The following is a 22,794-nucleotide window of genomic DNA, read 5'->3' on the forward strand; positions in this document are numbered from 1 at the left end:
TTTCAATGTTTTGATTATTTTTAAAATCTCCACCTGTAATTTTCTTACGGCCAATGCACGCATATTTGGCACGTGACACCCAATCTAACAGGATTGGACGCAAGGGCAAAACCTCAACGAAACCTGCAATCCAACAGCAGAATCCAAATAAATAAATAAATTGTTAATCAAATGAACAGGGGAAACATGTGCCATCAACGCCGTCTTCAAGCGATGCTCAGTTCTTCCCCTTCCATGAAAATTCGATGATGGAAAGCTTCTTAATTTCTAAGTGGAGGAGCCATTAAGGACGCCTGGACATTTACTAGCATGAGAAGTCTGACGTCATTTTTTTTATTTGGAATACCAGCAATCTGATGGTTACTTTTCAGAGATTTGAGACATCATTCCAGTTGTTATTAACACTCTTAGCAGTTCAAATTGTCAACACTCTTAACACCTTGCTTGGTTATGGTTGTTGAATTTTAGAACACCAGAAATGAAACAACGAAAACATAATGTAATGAAATAGTACCAGAATGTAAAAGCTTTCAGAGTAAAGAGGAAGATAATTTCTTTAGAATAAGCAAACTGGATGGGAAGAACTGTTATGCAGATGAATTGACCTAGGAGCATACCTCAGAAGATCTTACATTTTGTTGGTTGAAAACAACATTGCACCAGAAACAGAAGCCTGGATACTTGACGCCGAGGGATTTACACAAGTAGCCACTGTACATTCTTTGATTTTATACTGGCAAGAAAAGAAAAGAAAAATCAGACTAACAGCCTATCTCTTTGGATGGGAGATGACAATTCCCACTGCACAACCTTCGCTAGCATTCCTGAACATCTCCAGTTCCTCAGGTGCAATTGCTAGACTCTTCACATCACGATCCATCATAAACTAATAGTGAATGGAGAATGGTTTCAAACTCATTCAGGGAGCTGGAGGGCAAAAAAAATACTTCCATCAGTAAACTAAAAGAGGTAATTAAACGGCATAAATATCACAAAAGAACAAAATCATGTGAACAGCCCTATAGTTCAGAGTTAAAACTTGGAGAAACTTAAACAAAATAAAAGGCCAATCATTTATTTGCATGTTGTCATGTATGCACATGGAACGTAAAAATTGCCTTTTTTAGTAATGTAGCACTTGACTATTGTCTTGTTGAAAATGTTGTATGATGTTACTGCAACCTGTGAGTGTTTGCAAGAGAGTACCAAAACACTCGAGTACAATAGTTGAGAAGCAAGTATAAATAAAGACTACAAGCTCAGTGAAAATCATGAGAGCAACAGATTAATCCAGCTAAGAAGAAGGGAGAAAATGAATGACACTGACCAGTTTCATCGAAATTTACTCTCTCTCCAGTGGAGAAGATGTTGTAGAAAAGAGCAGCGAGAAAATATAAGAGTGATGTGAGCAACAGAAATCCACGGAAAGAACCCACTAGTTCAACAAAGAAACCAGCTCCAACTGTTCCCACAATGGCTGCTAATGTTCCAGCAGTATTTGATATTCCTACAAGCAAACGGAAAGCAGTTGCAACATATCACACTAGATTAAAACTTTAAAGTTATCTAGTACTATCTTGAACAAATAAATCAGAACAAGCTCATTATATATAGCAGATTTAGTGGTACCATGTAAAACACCAGAATAACTTGGAGCGATCTCCTGGAAATAGAAAGAATGAATAAAAAATTAGACAAAACCTCAGAGATTAATGACAAGCATTTTAAACATTGCAACTCCGGTACACCAACCTGAAGATTCACGAGAAAACCTGAATGACTAAAAGACTTCAGTCCAACAGCTATAGTTAGCCAAGCAGATGCAAGAAATGGATTTCTAGCGGTTGTCAAACCAATAAGAGCAATCCCAGGACCAAAAAAGCCAATTGACTGCAAGGAAGATGATTTGATGCTTTCTATAAAATTGTAGGAGGAAAATCATGCATGCAGACAATCAAAACAGAAGGAGATAGAAATGAGATGTAGTTGCAGTCATATTAAAAGAAAAAAGAAACAGAAAGGGAGAGACCTGCATGATTTTTCGAGTCAAAGTAACACTGATACCACTGCGTATCAACATGTCTGACCACATACCACCAAAGTATCCCATAAATCCCATCACACTCCATGGAACGGCACTAAACCATGCTGCTTGTTTGAGGTCAACGTGATATATCTGTTCATGTCATCCACTTTTAGCCCTTGTTTTGCATATCTTCCAGTAAATATGTGCATGCAATGCATATAGAGAACCACGATGATAGAAATGAAGTTGGCCTTACTGTGTTAAAATAAATGGGCATCCAGGAGAGAATAACAAAAAATCCCTGCAGAATTATTTTAAACCATTTCAAAATATTAGCACCAGAAGGTGATAGTGCTCATCCTTAGTACAGTTGAATCTAGATATTAGATGCAAAAAACTTCCACATATTCCAACCATTCCAAGCAACATATTTAGCATAGGAGAAGAAAATTAATGACAAATTCTAGATTAAAAAAATGATGTGTGAAGTACCCAGCTATGCATTGCATTGGCAATAATTAGGGACCAAGTTGGCATCTTCGAGAGCAAGCGCCTGAAAGGAGGGATTATTCTGTTTGTCTTAGGCTTATTCTCCATGGGAAATGATTTCCACCCCTTCTTTAATATGTACTCCAATTCATATTTTGATATCTGGGAACTGCGGTCAGGAGTACTTGATATTGCAGATAACCAAACCAAAACCCACAGGAATCCAGATAGTCCAAAAATCACAAACGGCCCAAATATTCCACCTTTTGACATTAGGATTGGAGATAGCATGAGTCCTATTGCATTTCCAAATTGAAATCCAGCCATTGCAATCCCAACAGCCCTGGCTCGTTCTGTCTGTGGGAACCATCTAAAAGAAAAGGTTTATACAGTTTCTTCAACATTTTAGCTTCACCACCTTTCTAACTACAAACTAGAATCACATGCTATATCATAAAACCATACTGACCAACATCGAACAAGAGAATTAAATGAGATCATCGATACCTTGCTATCATGTTGTTCATACAAGGAAGAGCCACACCTTCAGCAATGCCAAGCATCGCTCGTGTAGCAAGTAGAGCCCATAACGAAGTATCTGCTGCCCATGGAGTAAGAAATGTAGCTAATGACCACAAAGCAACACCCCATCCCATCACCACCTTACCACCATAATAATCCACTAGCGTCCCTCCCGCTATAGGTGAAATTAGGTATCCCCACAGGAAAGATGACTGCCACAAACATCATCCATCACTGAACAAGTAGAGAAAAATACGACTAGAAATAAATATTTCCAGCTGTTTCTCTAGATAATTGCTTGGATAATTTGTCAACGTCAATCCAATTTGGCAGGGCTAATCCTATAGTTATATTTTTAAAAAAATTAAGCATACTTGTATTTTTCGTTAAAGAAACAATTAACTAAAATTATTCAACGTTTCTAAGCAGCTAGGATAGCAAATTCAAGTTTGAGAAGATAAACAAATAAATAAAACACAGAGATAAAATAAAATATATATATATAACCTGAACAACACCAGAGAAGGATCGGCTCCAACCATGAGCAAGAGACAAAGGTACAATCGCCACCGACATGACCACACGATCAGCATTACATAGAGCCAGTGCCAGAGCAAGCATCGACACCACTTTAATCCTCTCTGATGTTATAAACTCTCTAAAACTCGGCGCCTTCGGCTCGCAATCTTCGTTTGACGAACCGAACTGTGCGTCGTTCGACGAAACCCTAACTCGCAAGGACGGGACTGTACGAGATTCGACTGAGCCATTGAATCGTGGTTGAATTGGGATCGAACTCGGTGAAAATGAAACGGTTCTAGAGCAGTTTTGGTTTGAGGAGTTAACGAAACGAGAGGGTTGGAGCTTGAAACGCGCGGATTTATGATTTTGAAGTGGAATTGGAGAGTGAGTGCGAATTGGCTGTCTGAGAGGGAGCGAAGAGTTCATTTTCTTTCAGCCACTGCTGCTGACATACGCGACACGAGCCGGCCAGATAGTATATGTACACCGTTGAGAGTTGTGAAATGACTGGAACTGCCCTCCATTTGCACTTCAAATCAAGGCTCTTTTTTTCTCTTCCTTCCTGAAAGCATATTACCTTAATAGAAAGTATTTTTTAATAGAAAAGAAAATTATTAAATATCACATTTTGGTATTATGTTTGCCAGGCGAGGAATGTCGACCGTCAGCAATCAACTCCGCGGTTGCTTTCGTTTTTTCACAAGAACAATTGTCGCAGCACAGCCTCCTCTTCGCGCTGAAACCCTCGCAGTAATCTCTAATTCATCCTGCAATCTTTCAACCAAGAGAGCAAAGCAAACGTCCACCATATGAACACGAAGCACCATAACGTACAAACCTAAAATCCATCCTATCATTAGATATTCACAAAGAAAGACTGTCCCATGTACTCAAGATGAATATGATCAACAGGTGGCCTGTGCTACGTTCGGCCCAGCCTAAATTCTTTTCATAAAAAATAAATTCTACTTGTTTTGAAAAATATAAAACAATACCTGGGTCATTGGTTTAATAACATCATATGATTTTGATAGCATGAAATAAATAAAAAAATGAAGCAACAACAATAAAATAAATAAATGTCAAAAAAAAATTGAAAACAAAAGATTAAAAAAAGGATTAAAGCCTAACTGGGTTAGATATAAATTTATAACCCGATTATGATGCTAAAGAGTAAAACAAAACTAAAAAGATCAAAATAAAAAAAAAAGGATAATTTGAATAAAATTTAAATTATTAAATAATTTAATTTTAAAATGAAGATGTAATTAAAAAAAACAATTCGAACTAGAGTTAAATTATTAATTTTGTCATCATGACTTACATAAGGATAATTAGAGATAATTTTAGCTTAGATAAAAAAAAAGAAAACAGTTTCAATATGAAATCATGAAATTGAAGAATAAAATTTTTCGAAATGTAAAAATAAAATGCTAAAATATGTCAAGGACATGATTAGACTTTTAAAATTGCCCCTGATTTCTATAATATAGAGCAAACCCCTAAATATGTGGTGGATTAGAAATTCAATTCAATCTGCAAATACACAATTATCCACGATTAAAAAAAAAAATAAAATAAGGCATCTAGCAATCCGTTCAAGCAGACACGGGGGTTTTGACATTTTCTAACGGTGAGACGGGGAGGGACCTTGAAAGTGCAAGAGATGAACCGGGTTCAATCCGGTCGACTTGGATTCCTCAAAAGAAAAATCTTTGCGTTCAGTCGATTGTCAGTGAGGATGAATCTTGATTCTGGACAAGCTCTCTTATTCTTCTTCGCTCAGTGTCAAAAACTCCTTCGCCTTCGCCATCTGGTCTAAATCCTTTCCCCTCTCGCTGTAGCGACGCTGGTCCCCGGCCGGTCGTCGTTTCCTATCCCGGGGACCTTTTTTTAACTGTAGGACTGTTTGGGCGCGGCGTCGTTCTCTCGATTAAACACGAAGTTGATCGTATTAAAAAGCATTAATTTAGTCCCTGTAATCTAACCAAGCTGATGGATTAGTCATCGTTATGTAAGAAATGTACATTTAATCCCTATTTTAATAAATCAATTTATAATTAATCCTTCGAATTTCATCAACTTCAAGTTCTTTTCCAGTTTTTTTTTTTAAATTTTCTGAAAAATTGAAAAGGTAAAATAAAGTAGGAAAATCTGATGAGAAGAAAAGCATTTTTTTAGATAAAAACGATTTAATTGAGGTTGAGCTGCACTTGAAACTATATCAAACAAGGATTAATTAATTAGTTTTGATAAGTTATAGGGACTAAGTTATAATTAGCTGTCCACGAAAAAAAAAAAAACTAGTTAATTGTAACTTAATATATATAGTTTATCAAGGCTAATGAATGAATCATTGTCGTGCTGGAAATAATTAAACAATCCCCTCACCAATGTTAAATGTCCACAATTTAATATTTTTTTGTCTAATAAATGCCTTGTCTCTCAACCAAAACTTCTCAACTTCTTTCTATTCTTTTCCATGTTTTATTTTTCAACAAAGAAAATAAAATAAATTAAAAATAATTAATTTTTTTTTAAAACAAAGTATATAATTTATGGTGCTATGAGACTTGGTTAATTAGTATATTTTTTTCAAGCTAGAGGGGGAGACTGGGTTATTTTTTTCAAATCAAAACCTAAAAAGCATAATTGTTAAATTTAGCTCTGTCGATAAATTGATTTAGAAAATTATTGTCATGAAAGTTAATCATAGATAAATTTTAAATTAGTTAGGAAATACACCAACTCGATGACACCTAGTTAACCTGATGAATTTTTAATAACTTGATTATTTAGTTAAAACTTGGTTTAAATTCAATTTTATTTACAAAAAAAATTATTTAAAATTAATTAACAACCTAATAACCCAAAATATCTGAACCTTTCGTGGCAGTCTTTGATGGCTATTATGATAAAAAGTTATTTTGTCATACCTAGGTATATTAATAAAATTTTATTTATTTTTATATTTTAAAAATATTTTAAAAAAATTTTAAATTTTAAAATTTTTTCTGTGTTTCTAAATATTTTAATATGTTAATATAAAAATAAAAAATATATACTATTGTAATATATTAAAAAATATATTTTTAAAAACAGCCATTATTAATATTTCAAATACACATTAAAAAAAATTGTGTGCAGTGCAGGTGCAAATGTGTCAGATTGCTGTAAGATCTAAAGTTAGGTTTTAATAAATAAAGGCCAAGTTAAAGAATCCGAGGTTTAACACTTCTCCCAAGACGTGGCCTCGTGGGTTAAAGCATGGTTTTGATGTACGGAAACCACGAGTGGGTAAACTTCCATGCCATTTGTAGCATCCACAGTGGAGTTGACCACTGTCTGTTTGACATACTTCATAATGGGTGATTCAGATCCACCCACGTATAATTAATTTAAAAATCTTAATTCTATAGAATTTAAAATATTTTATTATTTATTTATTTTATATACAAAAATTCATATCTTAACAATTAAACATATATTTTTAAAAAAAAAATCACACCCACAAAAACTATCTGCTTGTCCCTGTCATATTTTACTTGTGCACCAAGCGATGCCCAATAACTTTAACTGCTTTACAAGCATAAAAATAGCAAAGCCTTCAATGACTTTATCTTTCTGTCAGTCATGAAATCCTCTCTGCCTGTTTCCATCATGATTCAAGGTTCCAAGCATCATGTTCTGTTGTTCTTTCCTCTTCCCCTTTTTTTTTCCCCTCTTGTTTTTATTTGTCTCGAAAAAATTGTTCATCGAATGCTTGTGATGCGAGATTTTTTACCCCACCATCGAAGAGTTTTGCAGTTGATTCTTCAAAATCGTGAAAATTAACAGTTGGGGGCCTCTGGAAGTTGTAATTTGCAATTAAATTAGGTTTAAATATTACGTGTGAGAGGTAAAATCTCCCAGAGTTACTTTAGTTATAACTAGACTGCTGTCCTGTATTTTTCTTAACATAAAAATTATCTGGATGATCATTAATTCAACCCAGTCATTATCTGGAATATGAAATTAAAATAATTTATATAAACAAATTATAAAACGCAGGTCGAATAACATAATATTAAAAAAATTAAAGTTTTAAAAAAATTTTTTAAAAAAAAGAAACACTAAAAAAAACAATATGAGTCAACTTAAGTTAATTTTACTCACCCACCAAACATAATATGAGATTATGATTAAAAAAATTAAAAAAAAGATCAAAGTTAAATCAATAAAAAAATAATGAAAAAAAAATCCTAAATCAACATATGTTAATTTGACTAACCTATACTTAGGATAATCTTATGAAAAAAAATAGTGAAAAAAAACACAAAGCTCAAATGCCAACAATTTAATGCCAATGAATAAAATTATATATAAAAAATCAATTTCATAAAATTTTAAAAAAGTTAATCCTGGTCAACTCAACTAACTTCACGACCCAGTATATAAATAGAGATAACCCCACATAAAAATAGCAAAACAAATCACGAAACTCAAGGCCCAATATCGTACTATCGAATGATAAAATTGAAAAAACAATCAATTTTTAAAAAGAATTTAAAAAAAAATACCAAACTTAAACTAGGTTAATCTTTAAAATACCAGTGTCATGAGTTATAAGATCGAGATTACCTTATAAAATGCAAACATGAAAAAATAATAAAACAAAATTCTCAATCATAAAAAATTAAAAACCAAAACATGAATATCAAATCTTGTACAAAAAATAAATGAAAGAAAATAATTAAAGATTAAATTTAAAATAAAAATAAATGAAGAAAATGATAAAAAAAAAGGAAATAAAAAAATAAGAATCAAATTGGATACAAAATAAATAAAATGTTAAAGAATAAAATTGGAAAAAAAAATAAATCAAGAAAAGTATAGAAAATAACAATAAAAAATGATGATTAAATTGGATTAAAACAATTAGATGAAATCAAATATTTAAAGATAAAATTAAAAAAGTAATAAACTTAAAAAAAGATATTAAAATCAAAAGAATAAAAAAAAATTAAATATAAATTAAAGGACACAATTAAATTTTGAAAGATTCGATATAAATACTAAGGTCTAAAATAAATAAAAAAAGAGAAGAAGTATAATAAAAATCTATCGCTGCCTAACCATCACAAATTTAAACACTAACCACTCATTATTTGTGGCACCACTACAAGTATCAAGTGACATGGTGATTAACACTTGAGGGTTTAGCTCAGTGGTCAACTGCAAGGCTTGCCTTGCGACTGTCCCGAGTTCGATCCTCAAGAGTACCAGCTTGTCATCCCCGCGGTGCCTTACCTGCCTACTAGGCTTGCAGGATGTTCAGTGGGCCCGGAGAATAGTCGTGGTGCGCGTAAGCTGGCCTGGATACCCCGGGTTACCAGAAAAAAAAAATGACATGGTGATTAGCTGTTTTCGATCGTCAAACGGCTCCCTACTCACTGCTAGAAAGTCACGGGGGACGACCACTCGTCAACAATTTTTTTATTAATATTTTAATATATTAAATTACTAAACATGCCCTAAAAACATTTGAATATTATGAAAAATAATACTATAAAGATGAAAATACCTTTCAAACTAGCTTTAGATTTTTTTTCAAGGTTAAATTTGTCATTCCATTGTATTAAAAATATAAAAAGACAAAAAATAATATTTTATTAAAGTTTAATACTTTTAAAATTTTAAAGGTATTGACATTATTTTAATATGGAAAAAGAATGGACAAGATAAAATAGCTCCAAGATAGAAAATTTATATATTTTTTTTCAAGAACAACAAAGTCATTTTACTGTAAAAAAAAAACAAATAGATGAAATTACCCCCAATTAATTAACTAGTGACCATTGAATCCCTAAAATAACCGATTTTACCTTGTTAGTTAGTCAATTGGTTTTTATAGAGAGACAATAAAAATACAAGTAAACAGGTAAGCAATTTTTTTATATAAAGAAAAAAATTAGAGCTATTGCTTGGATTTTATTTTGCATTAAAATGCGAAAACCAAAAACTCACAATGTTTACTCAAAATTTCTATTTCTTTTTATATGAATTATTTTCAACTCTTGTGATCTCATATGGTGGGTTTATGAGTATTTTTACTAGTTAATCATAATATTTAAATTTTATAAACATACCATGATAATTAAAACTTTTATGAATCTATTTATTTTTAATATCAACTATTAATTTTTTTTTGTTAATATAGATATTTGAGTCAGTCTACCTCGATTAATCCCTCAGATCTTGAAATTAATGATCATATAAATCTTTAATAGTTATCGTATCAGCAACCATATAACTCGAACTTAACCATTAACCCTTGTTCCTATTGAAATGATGATTTAACTTTGGTATATGAAAAGAAGTTATTAACTTTGCTATGGTAATATATAATTTTATTATTGAAATATATAAAATTAAATTCGGTGCTTTATTTCTCTCTCTCTAAATCATGGCCATTGCCCAACATCGATTGCAAATGTATTTATGCCAACCTTAGTAACTGTAAATCCAGCACAAAAAAATCTCTATCTTCGTGATTGTTTGTTTTTAAGTTATAATCTGTGTTTTAAAATATTTTTATTTAAAAAATGTTAATTTAATAATTTTAGATATTTTAAAATGATTTTTATGTAGAGGTATAAAAATTAAAAATAATATTTTAATATATTTTGAATTAAAAATATTTTAAAAACAAGAGAAAAGGACAGAAATAGAAAGGTAAAAACTAAAAAGGAGGAAGTTTCCATTAATTGAAAATCCCAAATTTAGGAAGGGGTTTATCCAGGGGTTTTCTCTTACAATTCCACTTTATCAGCCACTCACTACTCGCTCCCCCACGCTCTTGCTTATTCCATCCTTTCTCTCTCTTTCTCTCACAACATGAGCTTAGCTTCCAATCCACACCACCAGCCATGACTCAGCCACCGCTGCCTCCGCTCCAAAAGCACCGCCACTCATCCTGCAACCGCCACCCTTCCAAACCCATCACCGGATTCTGCGCTTCCTGTCTCCGAGAACGCCTCTCTGGCATCGACCCTGACACCCACCAAGAGACCCCCGTGACTCATCTCACCGCCGAGCTTCGTCGCAGCAAATCATACTCCAGCACGACAAAAAACAACCCCAACAATAACAATGCCTCCTCCACCTCTACTTCCTCAACCACTGCCACCACCTCTGAGCCCCGCCGCAAATCATGCGACGTTGGACCGATTCGCAACACTCTATCTGAGCTCTTCCACGTCGATGATAAAAAAATAAATTCCTCGGCTCAAAAGCCAAAGTGTATGGATTCAGGGCTTGAATTAAAAGAAGAGGAAGATTTAGGAGAGATTAGGGTTCTTGCGCTGGATGCGAATGATAGTGAAAGGAATGTGGAGGATTTTGAAGACGATGGAGAGCTAAAGACAATGAAGGAGTTTATAGATCTTGAATGGGAGAGAAAGAAAAATGGAGGGAGAGATCTGAAGTACATTGCAGGGAGTTTTTGGGAGGTAGCTTCAGTGTTTAGTAAGAAATTAGGGAAATGGCAGCGAAAACAAAAGAAGAAGGAGAAGAAAGATAGGGAAAATCTTGGTGGTTTGGTGAGAAATGAGATGTCGAGTGTTAGGAAATTGAGAGAGACACAATCCGAGGTTGGAGAGTATGGACTTGGAAGGAGATCTTGTGATACCGACCCTAGATTATCAGTGGATGTGGCACGGTTGTCTGTTGATGATTCGCGCTATTCGTTTGATGAGCCGAGGGCTTCTTGGGATGGGTATTTGATTGGTAAAACCTATCCGAGGCTAACTCCATTGGTTTCGGTTTTGGAGGATGTCAAGTTGCCTAGTGGTGTGGTTGAAAATGTAAAAGAGAACATGGATTTGAAGAATGAAGGCGAGAGCAGTCCTGGAGGTACGATGCAAACTAGGAATTATTATTCAGATAGGAGGAGGAAGAGTTTTGATCGTTCGAGTTCTAATCGGAGAGTGGGGCTAGGGGATGAAGAGTTTAAATCGATGTTGAATGCCAAGGTATCTCCTGAAACAGTCGGGTTATTCCACGGGGCAAAGTTGTTGGTCACAGAGAAAGAATTGAGGGATTCCAATTGGTATTCGCTTAAAGATTATGGCGAGCAGAATGTGGATGCTGTTTCCAAAGATGCTACTTCAATTACTGGCGGCGGGGTTAGTAAAAAAGGTTTCAAGAAGCCGCAGAGGTGGTATGGTGTGTGGAATATTTGGGGTTTGATGCAGAGGAGCAGTCAGAGCAAATGTGGAGATGAGGAGAGTAGTTTTAGTGGAAATGCGGTCGAGGGGTCAATGCCGGAGTCTTGGCAGAATTTGAGTGGCGTGGCTGATGGAGAAGCAAACGGGATTGTGACCCCGAAGCTTATACGGAGCTACACCGTGAGTGCAAGGGATTCCTGCCTGACGGCCTGCAGTTCAAGTGGTGCTGAGAGCAAAGAGAATGACATGAAGAGAAGGGAAGATCATTTGCTGAAGCGGAACCGGAGTGCCAGGTATTCTCCAAAAAACCTTGATAATGGCCTGCTACGGTTCTACCTGGCACCATTGAGGAGTTATGGAAGAAGCAAATCTGGAAAGAGTGGACTAAAGAACTCAAACTCCATGTCAAGGAATGTTTTGTAAAGATGCACTTCAATTGCTCTTCAAAGAAATGTGCTGTTGTAAAGGCATGAGTTAATGTGTTTCTCCCTGTTCAATAGATAAAAGCACATCATATTCGTTACCTGTTTTCTGCTGAAAATGTTTTTGTAATAACGCAGCAATGATAATCAGAAAAATCCTTGTTTCCGTTTAGTTCATGTTCAAGAAATGATGCACCTGTTTCTTTTTATTACATGTTCGTGTAGAATTGAAGTGTTCATGGAACTTGTCACCAATCACTCCCTCAAAATGACAGTAGGCTTTGAGCCTTGGGAATGCCGTCGCCTGTGATGTAGTTTTGGGGAATGTATCTGCGTCTAGAAAGATTTGGGGACACTCTTGGATGGAATGAAGCATTGTTGCAGAGAGGGATGCTAGCAAATTAACTCATTTGGCACAAGGCGTGGATTCAATTGATCGACCACCACCTTCACTAGTGGTTTAATAAATTAATAATCAGAGGAAAGAATCCACCTTTACATCTTTCGGATTATTAGACCATGCAGTCCCCTAATTGTTATTTGAGATTTGATAAATTCAGTGAGATAACCAGGGGTTGTCTGCATTAATGATTCTATGGCCTTCCTCTTGCCGGATCAGACCTCGGCAATGAAATCCCTGCCAAAGCTCTACTTACACGTAGCGAGGGCAAGTGTCCATTTTTAACGTTTTTCTGCATTTAAGGGCAATACGTATATTGCAGTGATGCACCTAAAGAAGGTTTCTTGTGCCTAGATGCCTAGCTCCTGACCTTGTGTTCTTCACGTGCATAGCTGCCCTGCAGTCTAGATCTATCTTTTTTGCTTCTTGGCGTCGGAGAAGATGCTCGGGCATTTAATAGGTCCAAAATTACCTTGTTTCCCAGCAAATGCGGCCAAAATATATACAGCTTTATTATGGGTATGATTCAGATAGAGAAGATGTGGTTGAGTTTTTTTAATGGAATTAAAAAAAAATAATAAAAAAAATATTTTTTTTTGCTTTTAATGAGTTGTAATTATGCTTTGAGGTTGTATTTTTTTTAAAAATCAATCTTAACTCAATATATCCTTGTCCCAAATACAAACTACATCCTGGAATTCACTCTATCTCTATCTCAAACACACACTATATACCCTAGTGCATGTATTTTCTTTTTTTAATAAGACTTGAAGTTTAATACTAATAGCTATTTTATCTTGGTGAGGGTGTTTTTATTATTTTTGAAGCATTCTAAATTTTATTTTCTTGTATTTGTTTATTTTTTTAAAATAAATTAATTTCAAAAAATAACTAATAGTAGAGCATGCTGTCAGTAGTTTCCTATTCAAGACGACCTTGCCATGTAATATTTCAGATATTCTAGACCTCTTTTGGCACGTTTTCCCGACATTTATCTGGTCTGCCGGACCGGTAATTGAAGTGTTGCAACGTCCTCCTTGAAAACTGTATGAGATGACTTGTGCTGCTGCTTCTTACGTGCAGTAACTTCAACCCTAACTGGTGCAGTTTACTGTAAGATCAGATGTGTTGATTTGGTTAAATCCTCCTCTCTACCTACCTTATATCACAGCGGCTGAACAGCAACCTTTTGCTGTTCGGCGCCTTGTTACAGGCTTCCAATAATTGCTGCTGACGAATTATTATGTTCGCTGGGCAGACTTGATTGGTGGGATCCCGTTGGAGTTTCTCATAGGATTCCCCATTTCTGCCAAGCAATGCTTGGGCTTGTATCGAATGCCTGCCTCTCACCAGTACCTACTGTTTCCCGTCTCGCTATCTATCCAAATAATTCGATGCATTCACTTCCATCATTAGCTTAGTAGTGATTAAGCAATTTCTTGCACAAGTTGTCCCCCATCTCAATCTTTTAAAAGGTTAAAGATTGTCCCAAACCATAATTGATAAACAGTGAAAGTTAATATTTGAATTTTGGAACATCCTTGAATAGATATGCCAAGGTTTCGACTTGATCTCGCACAATGAGCATGATCTTTCAAAGGTTAAAGAATTGTTTAATTGCAGAGTGACAGACAGTGAAAGTCGAAATTAACCGCTATCAGCAAGGCATAGCCTTTCAGATTGTAGGAAGTTGATGTGATAAACTCCCCAGCAGTTTCCTTTCGATCTTTTCTCAGACAATTGTGCTGCAAAATCCCAATCCCCTCAAATCTTACGGAAATCATATTTTGATTTTGATTCTGATTCTGGATTTCAAATCTCGCTAACCCTGTGTTCTGTGTTTCAATTTTTCGCTAATCCATGAAAAGGATCGATATAGAGTTACACATACTCATAGAGCCATGCATGTAGAAGATGGAACTAAATGATGGATCGATTAAGCCCTACCTGAGACTTTGCTCAAGAACAAGTAAGAGGTAAATTTATAATTCGACAGACTAACAGAAATAAACACCACCTTTAATCATTATCCATTTTCAATGCATGTTGCATAATGAAATTGTATTACACATACCAGCATGCAGCTACCTTTCAAACCTTAATCATCATAACAACAAGCATGCTATAACACAGATTGTCATGTTCTCCATTCACAATCATCAAACACATTAAGCATTGAAATGACATAAAAATCAAACACCTCATTCACTCAACATCATACCCTTTCTCTTGAAGCTCCTGAATAACCTCATTCCTCATCCTAAACCACAGTTTCTGTGCTTCTTTCTCAAACTTCTTATCCTGCAACTGTTTCTGATAATTATAAGAATCTTTATCATTCTCCACAGTCCCTTTAGGCCCAATTGTCGTGCCAATCATTCCTCCCCTTGCAACAAACTCTTCCATTGCTTCTGCATCGCCTGGATATGGAAATTCTCGCCTCTCATACAAATGGGCAAGCTCTCTTTCCTCCTTTGGTCTCGGTTTCAGTGTCCACCAACCGAGTGGTGATGTTTCGTTGTAAACCCACACAACGCCGATGATAGCGTACGTGCAGAGGAGCGACTTGCCTACTTGCCTACTTGCCTACTTGCTTCCAGAAGTAGCGATCTTCTTTTCCTAATCCTATTTTCCTCAGGTACTTGTCGAAATCCACTGATTTCAGATACTCAATGCCTGGAATTGAAAAAAATTAAAGGAAAGGAAACATGTTTAACCGTTTCGTCGAACAGTTGGGGGGCAATCCGGTTTAAAACAAGAATAGGTAAACCACCAATTCCCCCCCTGCTTTTATAGCTTCTAACAGCAAGATTTCTTTGTCTGTCAGTTTTACCTGTTTTGGCTTCTTGCATACGTTTGCGGACCATTTTTCCAGAGATGAATGGGTGAGAGCAGATTCTGCTGTTGTTACCATAGAGCTAGATGATCACATGAGCTGGGTTTGAACCATTTCAATGCTGAAGAGGATTGGTTGAGGAGAAAAGCAAAAAAACGAAAAGCCCAAAATATGGTCCCCTATGACTTCTGCTTGATCAAACAGAAGCTCCGGTGCAAGCCCACGAGCTCATTGAATAACACATTGAAATGTTAAAGGGCTAATGACCTAAACGCCCATAACCCAAATCTGGATATGAACTTGGGAAGTAAAGTACCTAAACATCTTCCATGCCTTTCAAATTCAGTGTTGAAATCGTGGATTTAATTTTTTGATTTAGCTAATTAATTTATGGCAACTTCATCTTTGTAACCCTGTGTTTGTGGCAAATAGCCATCTTAATTCTTACCCCCGTGTTTGTGAATTAGCCCATGTCGATAACCTGTCATTAAACAAATTGTTAGATACTTAATTCTACCTTTCAAAAGTATACATAATTGGTTTTTTTAGAACATCTCCCCCTCTGTTCATTGAAGCTGTTCACTTCTGGCTCATCACCATTTCGGCTCCAAGAAAAGTAGGATAATTTGTTGAGGAGTGAGCATTGACTAGTCTGAAGTTATTTGAGAAAACAAGCAAAGAAACTGTTGTCTTGCCATAGCTAGACTCGATGTGTCATTGGCTAGAGAGAGAACATTCTTAAGCAGTGGATGGAACTTGATGTCCAATTGCTTTACAATCATAGTTAATGGAGGTCAAGTAGTGATCAACGAAGAGTTCCCACTGGCTTTTTATACGTGTACCAATTTGAGATCAAGAGAAAGACACATAGATTCAGCACACTGAGTACTCCCAGTAGCCAGAAGAAGTAATCAATGTGACCATAATTTAAGTTCTCCGGTATCCATCCAGGCTTTCCATTCTTAGCGTTGATGCTTGTGACAATGGTTACAAGAAGAGAGTTCAAGTAACTACCAAGGGCGACGGTGGTGAGTGACAGGGCAGAACACATCCTCCTCATTGCATCAGGTGCTTGCTCGTAGAAGAATTCCAACTGTCCGATGAATGTGAAAACTTCTGCTCACCCTATCAGGAAATATTGTGGAGCTTGCCAAAATATAGACAAGGGCACGGTTTTAAGCTCGTAGGAGTTGTGCCTTCTCACCATTTCAAGTCTTTTAAGTTCCAAGATTGCTGCAGATACCATGGAAAATATTGATATGAAGAGACCAATGCCCATCCGCTGCAGTTGAGTAAAGCCATTTTCGTGTCCAGTGTATTTTCTTGCAACAGGGACAATAATTCGATCATAGACTGGGACCCAAAAAATGACACTAAGAGTGTCAAAGATTGATAGAGATGCAGATGGTATCTGAAAATTGGAGATTCCAACATATTTATCCATCTGTTCACCTTGCAGCACAAATAGGTTCCCCATCTGGCCGTACACTGCAGTAAAGATGATACCTGTGGCCCATCGGAAGCAACCGAATGATAGACTTTAGCTCCTCAACTTGGGTTACAGTGCAAAGTGCCAAAGTCTCCATGGGTCTACTGCTCCCTTTATGTCGTCCTTTTCTGTTTCCACTGCTGCCTTGTCAAGGAAACTGAAGAGAAGATTATAAAAAAAAACGAAGTTATGAAACTAAATAGAAGTTCGATTCCAGAAGCCGGAATAAAGTAGTCTTGCCTGCATGTTGGTAGTGGCATTGTAAATTATTGGAGTTGAATGCTTTTTTTTAGATGGGAATTCCGAAATTTAATCACGCTGGCATCGAACCATTTTATGTTTTCATATGTGGTATGGGTATGGTTTATTAATTTGCTGCACATTAAAGCAGTTTACTAGCATAATTTAGCCCTTAAGATCTGGAAATAGCCTCATTTCTGTATGTTTTCCTTGGGGATGGAGAAAATATGGAACTTGATCATAGCTTCAGAGGAGTTGTTGTTGAATGGATCCCTATAGGCTATATGATTAGACAATCCGTCTCTATGGCTTTGCTAAGACCACTTCTATTTTATTTTCTTGCCTTTCTTGTTGTATTAGCCGTGTCTTGTTTGTTTTTATATTTTATTTTAAAAAAATTTAATTTTTTTAAAATTAATAATTTTTTATATTTTGATAAAAAATAATTTTTTAAAAATAAAAAAAATATTATTTTGATATATATTTTTTTAAAAATATTTTTAAATTGGATTGATTTGAAACCTCGTTAAACCCAGACAAGTCCCGATATTTTTCTTTTTAACCTGTCTTCGAAGGTTAGCATATACCATGCCATTCTACTCTAGCTATAAATACATGTCCGTATTTTATGGAGTACTTTGCATGTGTCTCAAAACTCCCATCACTCACATGTTACATCGGAAATGATATTTGTTTTTTTTTTCGTCTTCCCATTCCTTTAACTCACTCGGAGTGAGTACAATTAAAAATAGAACTTGAAATATCTTTTTATTTATTTTGGGTAACGTGTCTTACAAATTATGAAAAATAAGTAATTTTTCAAGTAATTCAGGTATTATTAAAAGAATCCAAGGCTACCTGAATTATATTATATATTATCTTTTTATTTAATTTAAAATATATTAGAAAAATATTAAAAATATATTTTATTTTTTCAGTATAGGATTTACAACTCTTTAGTATATATACACTATATTCTAAAAATAAAGTTATTTTTTTAATAGAGAATTTAAAATCTTTTCGTATATATACTTTATGTTTACAAGAAAAAAGTTAAGTTTTTTTAATGTGGAATAAAAAACTTTTTTGTTTAAATACTTAAACTTAAAATAATAATATAATATCTTTTTTAATATATAATTTGAAACCCTTTAATATATATACTCTATGTTTATAAGAAATAAATTATTTTTTCAATATGGGATTTCAAATCCTTTAATTTATATACTCTATATTCATAAATAAAAAAAAGTTATATTTTTTCAATGTGGGATAAAAAAAAAATTTAGTTTAAATATTTTAACTTAAAAGGATAACATAGTATCTTTTTAATGTAGGATAAAAAACTTTTTTAAAATATTCTTTTAAACTTCATTATTTACAATATAAAATTTTAAAATTATTTACATGTATGGTCTATATTCACATGAGTTGTTTTTTTAATTTTTTTCATATGAAATATTAAAATTTTTTTATTTTCTAAATTAATCTGAGTTGATCCGGGTTGACCGATGAAACCTGGGACCCGACCCCTTAGTCAGGTCAACCACCAAGATTAGGTTTCATAACTATGTTAAAATATCATTCACGTCACTCTATAACAAATGGCATCGATCATTACTTTTATTTAATTCGTAGCTTTAGTCTACGTCTAAAAATATAATTGATGATCTTTATTTTAAAGTGTTTTATGTTTGAAATATGTTAAAATAATATATATTTTTTTAAATTTTTTAATTTTATTTTTAATATTAGCACATTGAAACAATAAAAAAAAATAATTTTAAAAAATACAATTAGACTATAATATCAAACACCATCTTATCATTGTTATTACTACACTTTCAACATGCACTTATGTATTAACACAAGTGCGACATGCTAAGCCCAAAACATTACTTTTTTTTTTTCCTTGTTCAAAAATAGTATTGTCAATTGTGCATAAACTAAGATTTATAAGTAAATCATTTTTTTTATATAAGGACATGAGAAAACATTCTATATAGATAGATAGGTAGGTTTTGAATATACTAGTTAAGTTATCAAAAGAGGTGAGTTAAATAAAATAATAAAAAAAAAGAAGAAGAAAGAAAGGCATTGCATTTCGGTTTGTTTTTGTGTTTTAAAAGTACTTTTGAAAAAAATTAAATTTTTATTTTTTTTGCTTCAAATTAATATTTTTTGGATGTTTTTAGATGATTTTGATACGCTGATATTAAAAATAATTTTTGTTTTGAAAAATTATTTTACTATCTTTAAAAAATAACCGCAACCATATTTCTAAACAGACTTTTAGAGAAAGAAGAGCTCATAATGTGCTATGCGGCCCATGGGTTTTTAAAGAAGTGTGCGTTGTCTTCTGGCCCAGACTCAACTTTCAATATCCCAAAAGGTGTTTCTTGGGCTTACGAGATAAAAGCCCAAAAAGCAAACTTAAACAGCCGGGGGAAAGTGACTCCTGAAGGCTCACCGCATATATGGATTCAAGGTGCCAAAGCTTGCAAATTGATGGGCGACTCTTTGCTTGCTTCGTACCGAAGTTAATTTTATTTTTTACAAGCCTTGCATGCAAAGCTGCAGCCAGTGTGTGATAATTTTTATTTTTAAATATATTTTATTTTAAAACTATTAAATTGATACATTTTTAATATTTTTTATTAATTTTGATGTATTGATTTTTTTTATATATTTTCAATCAAAAACAATTTTAAAAAACATTCTTGCCCCATAAACACATTAAAATCCATCCTCCAGGTTTACTCAAGATATGCATCATGGGCATCTCTTTCTAGAACATAACCCTGCACTAACTTAGATAAAAAGAAACTAAATAATTTAAAAGAGTGTGGTTACAGTTGTTTGTCGCGTTGAAATGTATTAAAATAATATTTTTTTTATTTTTTAAAATCAGCGCATTAAAACGATCTAAAATAAATATATAAAAAAAATTTAATAAAAAAAATTAAATTTTTTAAAAAAACAGTTTACGTTACTGTATTTTTAAAACAGTAAAAATTTAAGAATAAAAAACTGCCTCCGAATAAAAGCAACTCCCATGCGATTAGCTAAAAGAATATTCTTCTTATCTAGAAGTGACGCATCCTACATTTGTAAGTGCAAATCAGGAAATGAACCCATTCTAGCCGAGTAATCAGCACGGTGATTTCCTTCCCGAAGAGAATGCATGAATTTAAACCGATTATTCCCTAACGTAAACATTTTGATGTTCCGAACAAGAGAGACTTGAGGACGACACGAAGAGAGGATCACTCCCGACAAAGGTTGTCAATTTTCTTTTTATTTTTTTTAACATGAAACAAAATATATAATATAAATTTAGATTGTAAACTTGAATTGTAAAATTATAAAATCACAAAAAAAATATTTTAATTGATTATATATTCATAATTTCAGTAAAGTAGTAAATAATATATATATATATATATATATATATATATATAACATAATTAAAATAAAAATGAAATAAACAATACAATTGTCCAAACACCTTATAACACATAATTCAAATAAAAAATTATATATGGTTTGAATAATTTAAAATAAATATAATATAATATAATTATGTCCATAGAATTTCATTAACTAAAAATTAACAAATTTAAAAACAAACAATCTGTTCAATAATCCATTATGTGCATAAGCAAGGATATATAATGTAGAGAGTTGGACAAAAAAAAAGAAAAGAAAGAGCATATATGTATATGGTTAAATTCCTAGTTGAATCAAGTTGAATGAAGTTAAATAAACTACTAAAATTCTGATTGAATCAACCTGATTTTATTGTGTTAATATTTTAAATTTAAAAGTTAATTCTAAATTAAACTTTTAAGTCATCACATAATGAAATGTAAAAGTAAACTTTCAATCACAGACTATGGAATGGAGTATCGGAGGATTAGGACAGGGAAGCGGTAATTTTTTTAATTTTTGTTAAAATCATAAAATTAGTTTGATTTTACCGAGTTCGACCGATTTTAACCGATTTTACACGTTATATACATGTTGACTAGTAACATTATATGATTTTAAGAGTCAATTGTGATTTTAACAATAATGCTCCCCACCCTACATGTCTAATTTCAAGGTCTCAACTTCAAGTCCTTGTTTCACTTGACTCATGTCAACCTAATTACTAAATATCTTGTGATTTTAAATTTTTTTTTTTTTTTTAATTTTAAAATTATATTTTTTTTGTGATTTTTATATCATTTATTATGCTAATATAAAAAACAAAAAAAATAAAAAAATATGATTTAAATATATTTCCAAAAAAAAAAACACTTTATTAAAAATCATTATTATCCTCCATTTGAAATATTTTTATATCATAGAGTCATGGCTTAACTCACATGGATGGAATAAAATGATGAACTAATGAATTACTAATTAAATTATTTTCCCCCCATGGATCATGATTGATCGTGGCATCTCGCAAATATTCCAAACAGGAGCGATTAGACTTAGAAAGCTCCATTTCCATGTTAATTGGTTAAGAGTTGATGGCTATGAACCTCTCTCTCTCTAACCTCCCTTGACCAACATAAATCCCTATTTATTGCAAATAATTACCAGAGAGATTACTTACAGCACCTTAATTAGTTTGTTATCCAACATGTGATTAATTAATTATTCTCATAAATGGGATCCGAGAGAAAGGTTAGATGAGCCGTTCCCCTCCCTAAAATTAAATCTGTAGCTTTCGGAGAACAAATCTTCCCACTAAACCATCCATGAAAAGCATCCCTCAACCATAAAATATGAGGAGTCTTTCATGTATCCATCGCCCACCCACCACTTCCATACACTTTCCGTGCCGACACTTCTCCGAGGATTTCATCTCAACACACATGCAAAACGATTCGGCAGATTTTTTACATGGGTACGGTGACGCTCGAAATTACAGTAACATTGCTTGCTTGAAAAAAAACCTAAACTTCGAGCACAAGTTACATCGGCGAAGACTCATGTGCTGTTCATTGTAATGGTGTATTTACTTACTTGTCCTTGAAAGAAAAGTAATGAACTAAACTTTGGGATGGGATTGTTTTTTCACCATGGCAGAATTTTCTTTAACATATCATATAGGGTTATATTTGTTATTTTCTTTTTTTAATACATGGTAAAATAATATTAATTTGGCATTGAAATAAATAATTCTAATGCTTTTGACTCAGGGGTGCTTTTATTATTATTTTTTTCCCAAATATTGCAAATGCAAATACTTTAACGCTCTTGGAGATAAGAACAACGCAACTCTCTCACAAATATTTTTTTATGGTGTTGTAGATTCGAAGGTTACTTCGAAGTAATATTATAATAGTTATATATTTAATATTATTTGCGAGTGGACAACTCCTTGTGTTATTTAAGCGGCATGTGTGGGATCATCTGGCCACAAAATGCTTTCTTCTAGATTGATATTTATAAGATACCAAAGCCTTCTACATGGCGGTGCGACTCATGTATCATATATAATTATCGTTGGTTTGGCACCAATGATCGTTTTTTTTTTTCTCTCTCTCTCTTTTTTCCTTGAATTTTGCACTAGCTCCTCTAAGATTTCAGAATAGCCCCTTCAATTGTTTTTCCTTCACATTTGCTCCCTTATGTTTTTATTACT

The 22,794-nt window shown here is 33.5% G+C and overlaps 3 protein-coding genes and 1 pseudogene across 6 annotated transcripts; 1 reads left to right on the top strand and 3 right to left on the bottom strand.

The window, feature by feature from the left end:
- Positions 1-536: 536 nt before the first annotated feature.
- On the bottom strand, positions 537-4,602 carry LOC118032909 (probable anion transporter 4, chloroplastic). Of its 4 annotated transcripts, XR_004684737.2 has the most exons (11): positions 4,185-4,602; positions 3,545-4,121; positions 3,023-3,249; positions 2,519-2,885; positions 2,283-2,327; positions 2,030-2,176; positions 1,753-1,890; positions 1,630-1,663; positions 1,328-1,507; positions 811-927; positions 537-733 (listed from the first exon to the last, which is right to left on the bottom strand). XR_004684737.2 is itself a non-coding variant. In XM_073405061.1 (10 exons), exons 2-10 carry the CDS (start codon positions 3,983-3,985, stop codon positions 920-922), a joined length of 1,587 nt encoding a protein of 528 aa, XP_073261162.1. In that variant the 5' UTR covers positions 3,986-4,121; positions 4,185-4,602; the 3' UTR covers positions 537-919. The 4 variants fall into 4 exon arrangements, 3 of the variants coding, with proteins under 3 accessions (XP_073261162.1, XP_034893592.1, XP_034893593.1); XM_073405061.1 differs by having other exon boundaries at positions 537-927; XM_035037701.2 differs by lacking the exon at positions 4,185-4,602 and having other exon boundaries at positions 537-927; positions 3,545-4,159.
- Positions 4,603-10,338: 5,736 nt separating this feature from the next.
- LOC118032943 (protein OCTOPUS-like) lies at positions 10,339-12,358 on the top strand. Its single transcript, XM_035037752.2, has one exon. The coding sequence runs from the start codon at positions 10,468-10,470 to the stop codon at positions 12,187-12,189; it is 1,722 nt and encodes a 573-aa protein (XP_034893643.1). The 5' UTR covers positions 10,339-10,467; the 3' UTR covers positions 12,190-12,358.
- Positions 12,359-14,591: 2,233 nt separating this feature from the next.
- On the bottom strand, positions 14,592-15,911 carry LOC118032908 (uncharacterized; annotated as a pseudogene).
- A 318-nt stretch (positions 15,912-16,229) lies between these two features.
- Positions 16,230-16,901, bottom strand: LOC140955182 (protein NRT1/ PTR FAMILY 8.2-like). The gene is made up of 2 exons (XM_073407084.1): positions 16,629-16,901; positions 16,230-16,517 (listed from the first exon to the last, which is right to left on the bottom strand). Exons 1-2 carry the CDS (start codon positions 16,899-16,901, stop codon positions 16,230-16,232), a joined length of 561 nt encoding a protein of 186 aa, XP_073263185.1.
- Positions 16,902-22,794: the final 5,893 nt, after the last annotated feature.

The sequence above is a fragment of the Populus alba genome, chromosome 1, assembly GCF_005239225.2.
Source record: "Populus alba chromosome 1, ASM523922v2, whole genome shotgun sequence".
Taxonomy (NCBI): Eukaryota; Viridiplantae; Streptophyta; class Magnoliopsida; order Malpighiales; family Salicaceae; genus Populus; species Populus alba.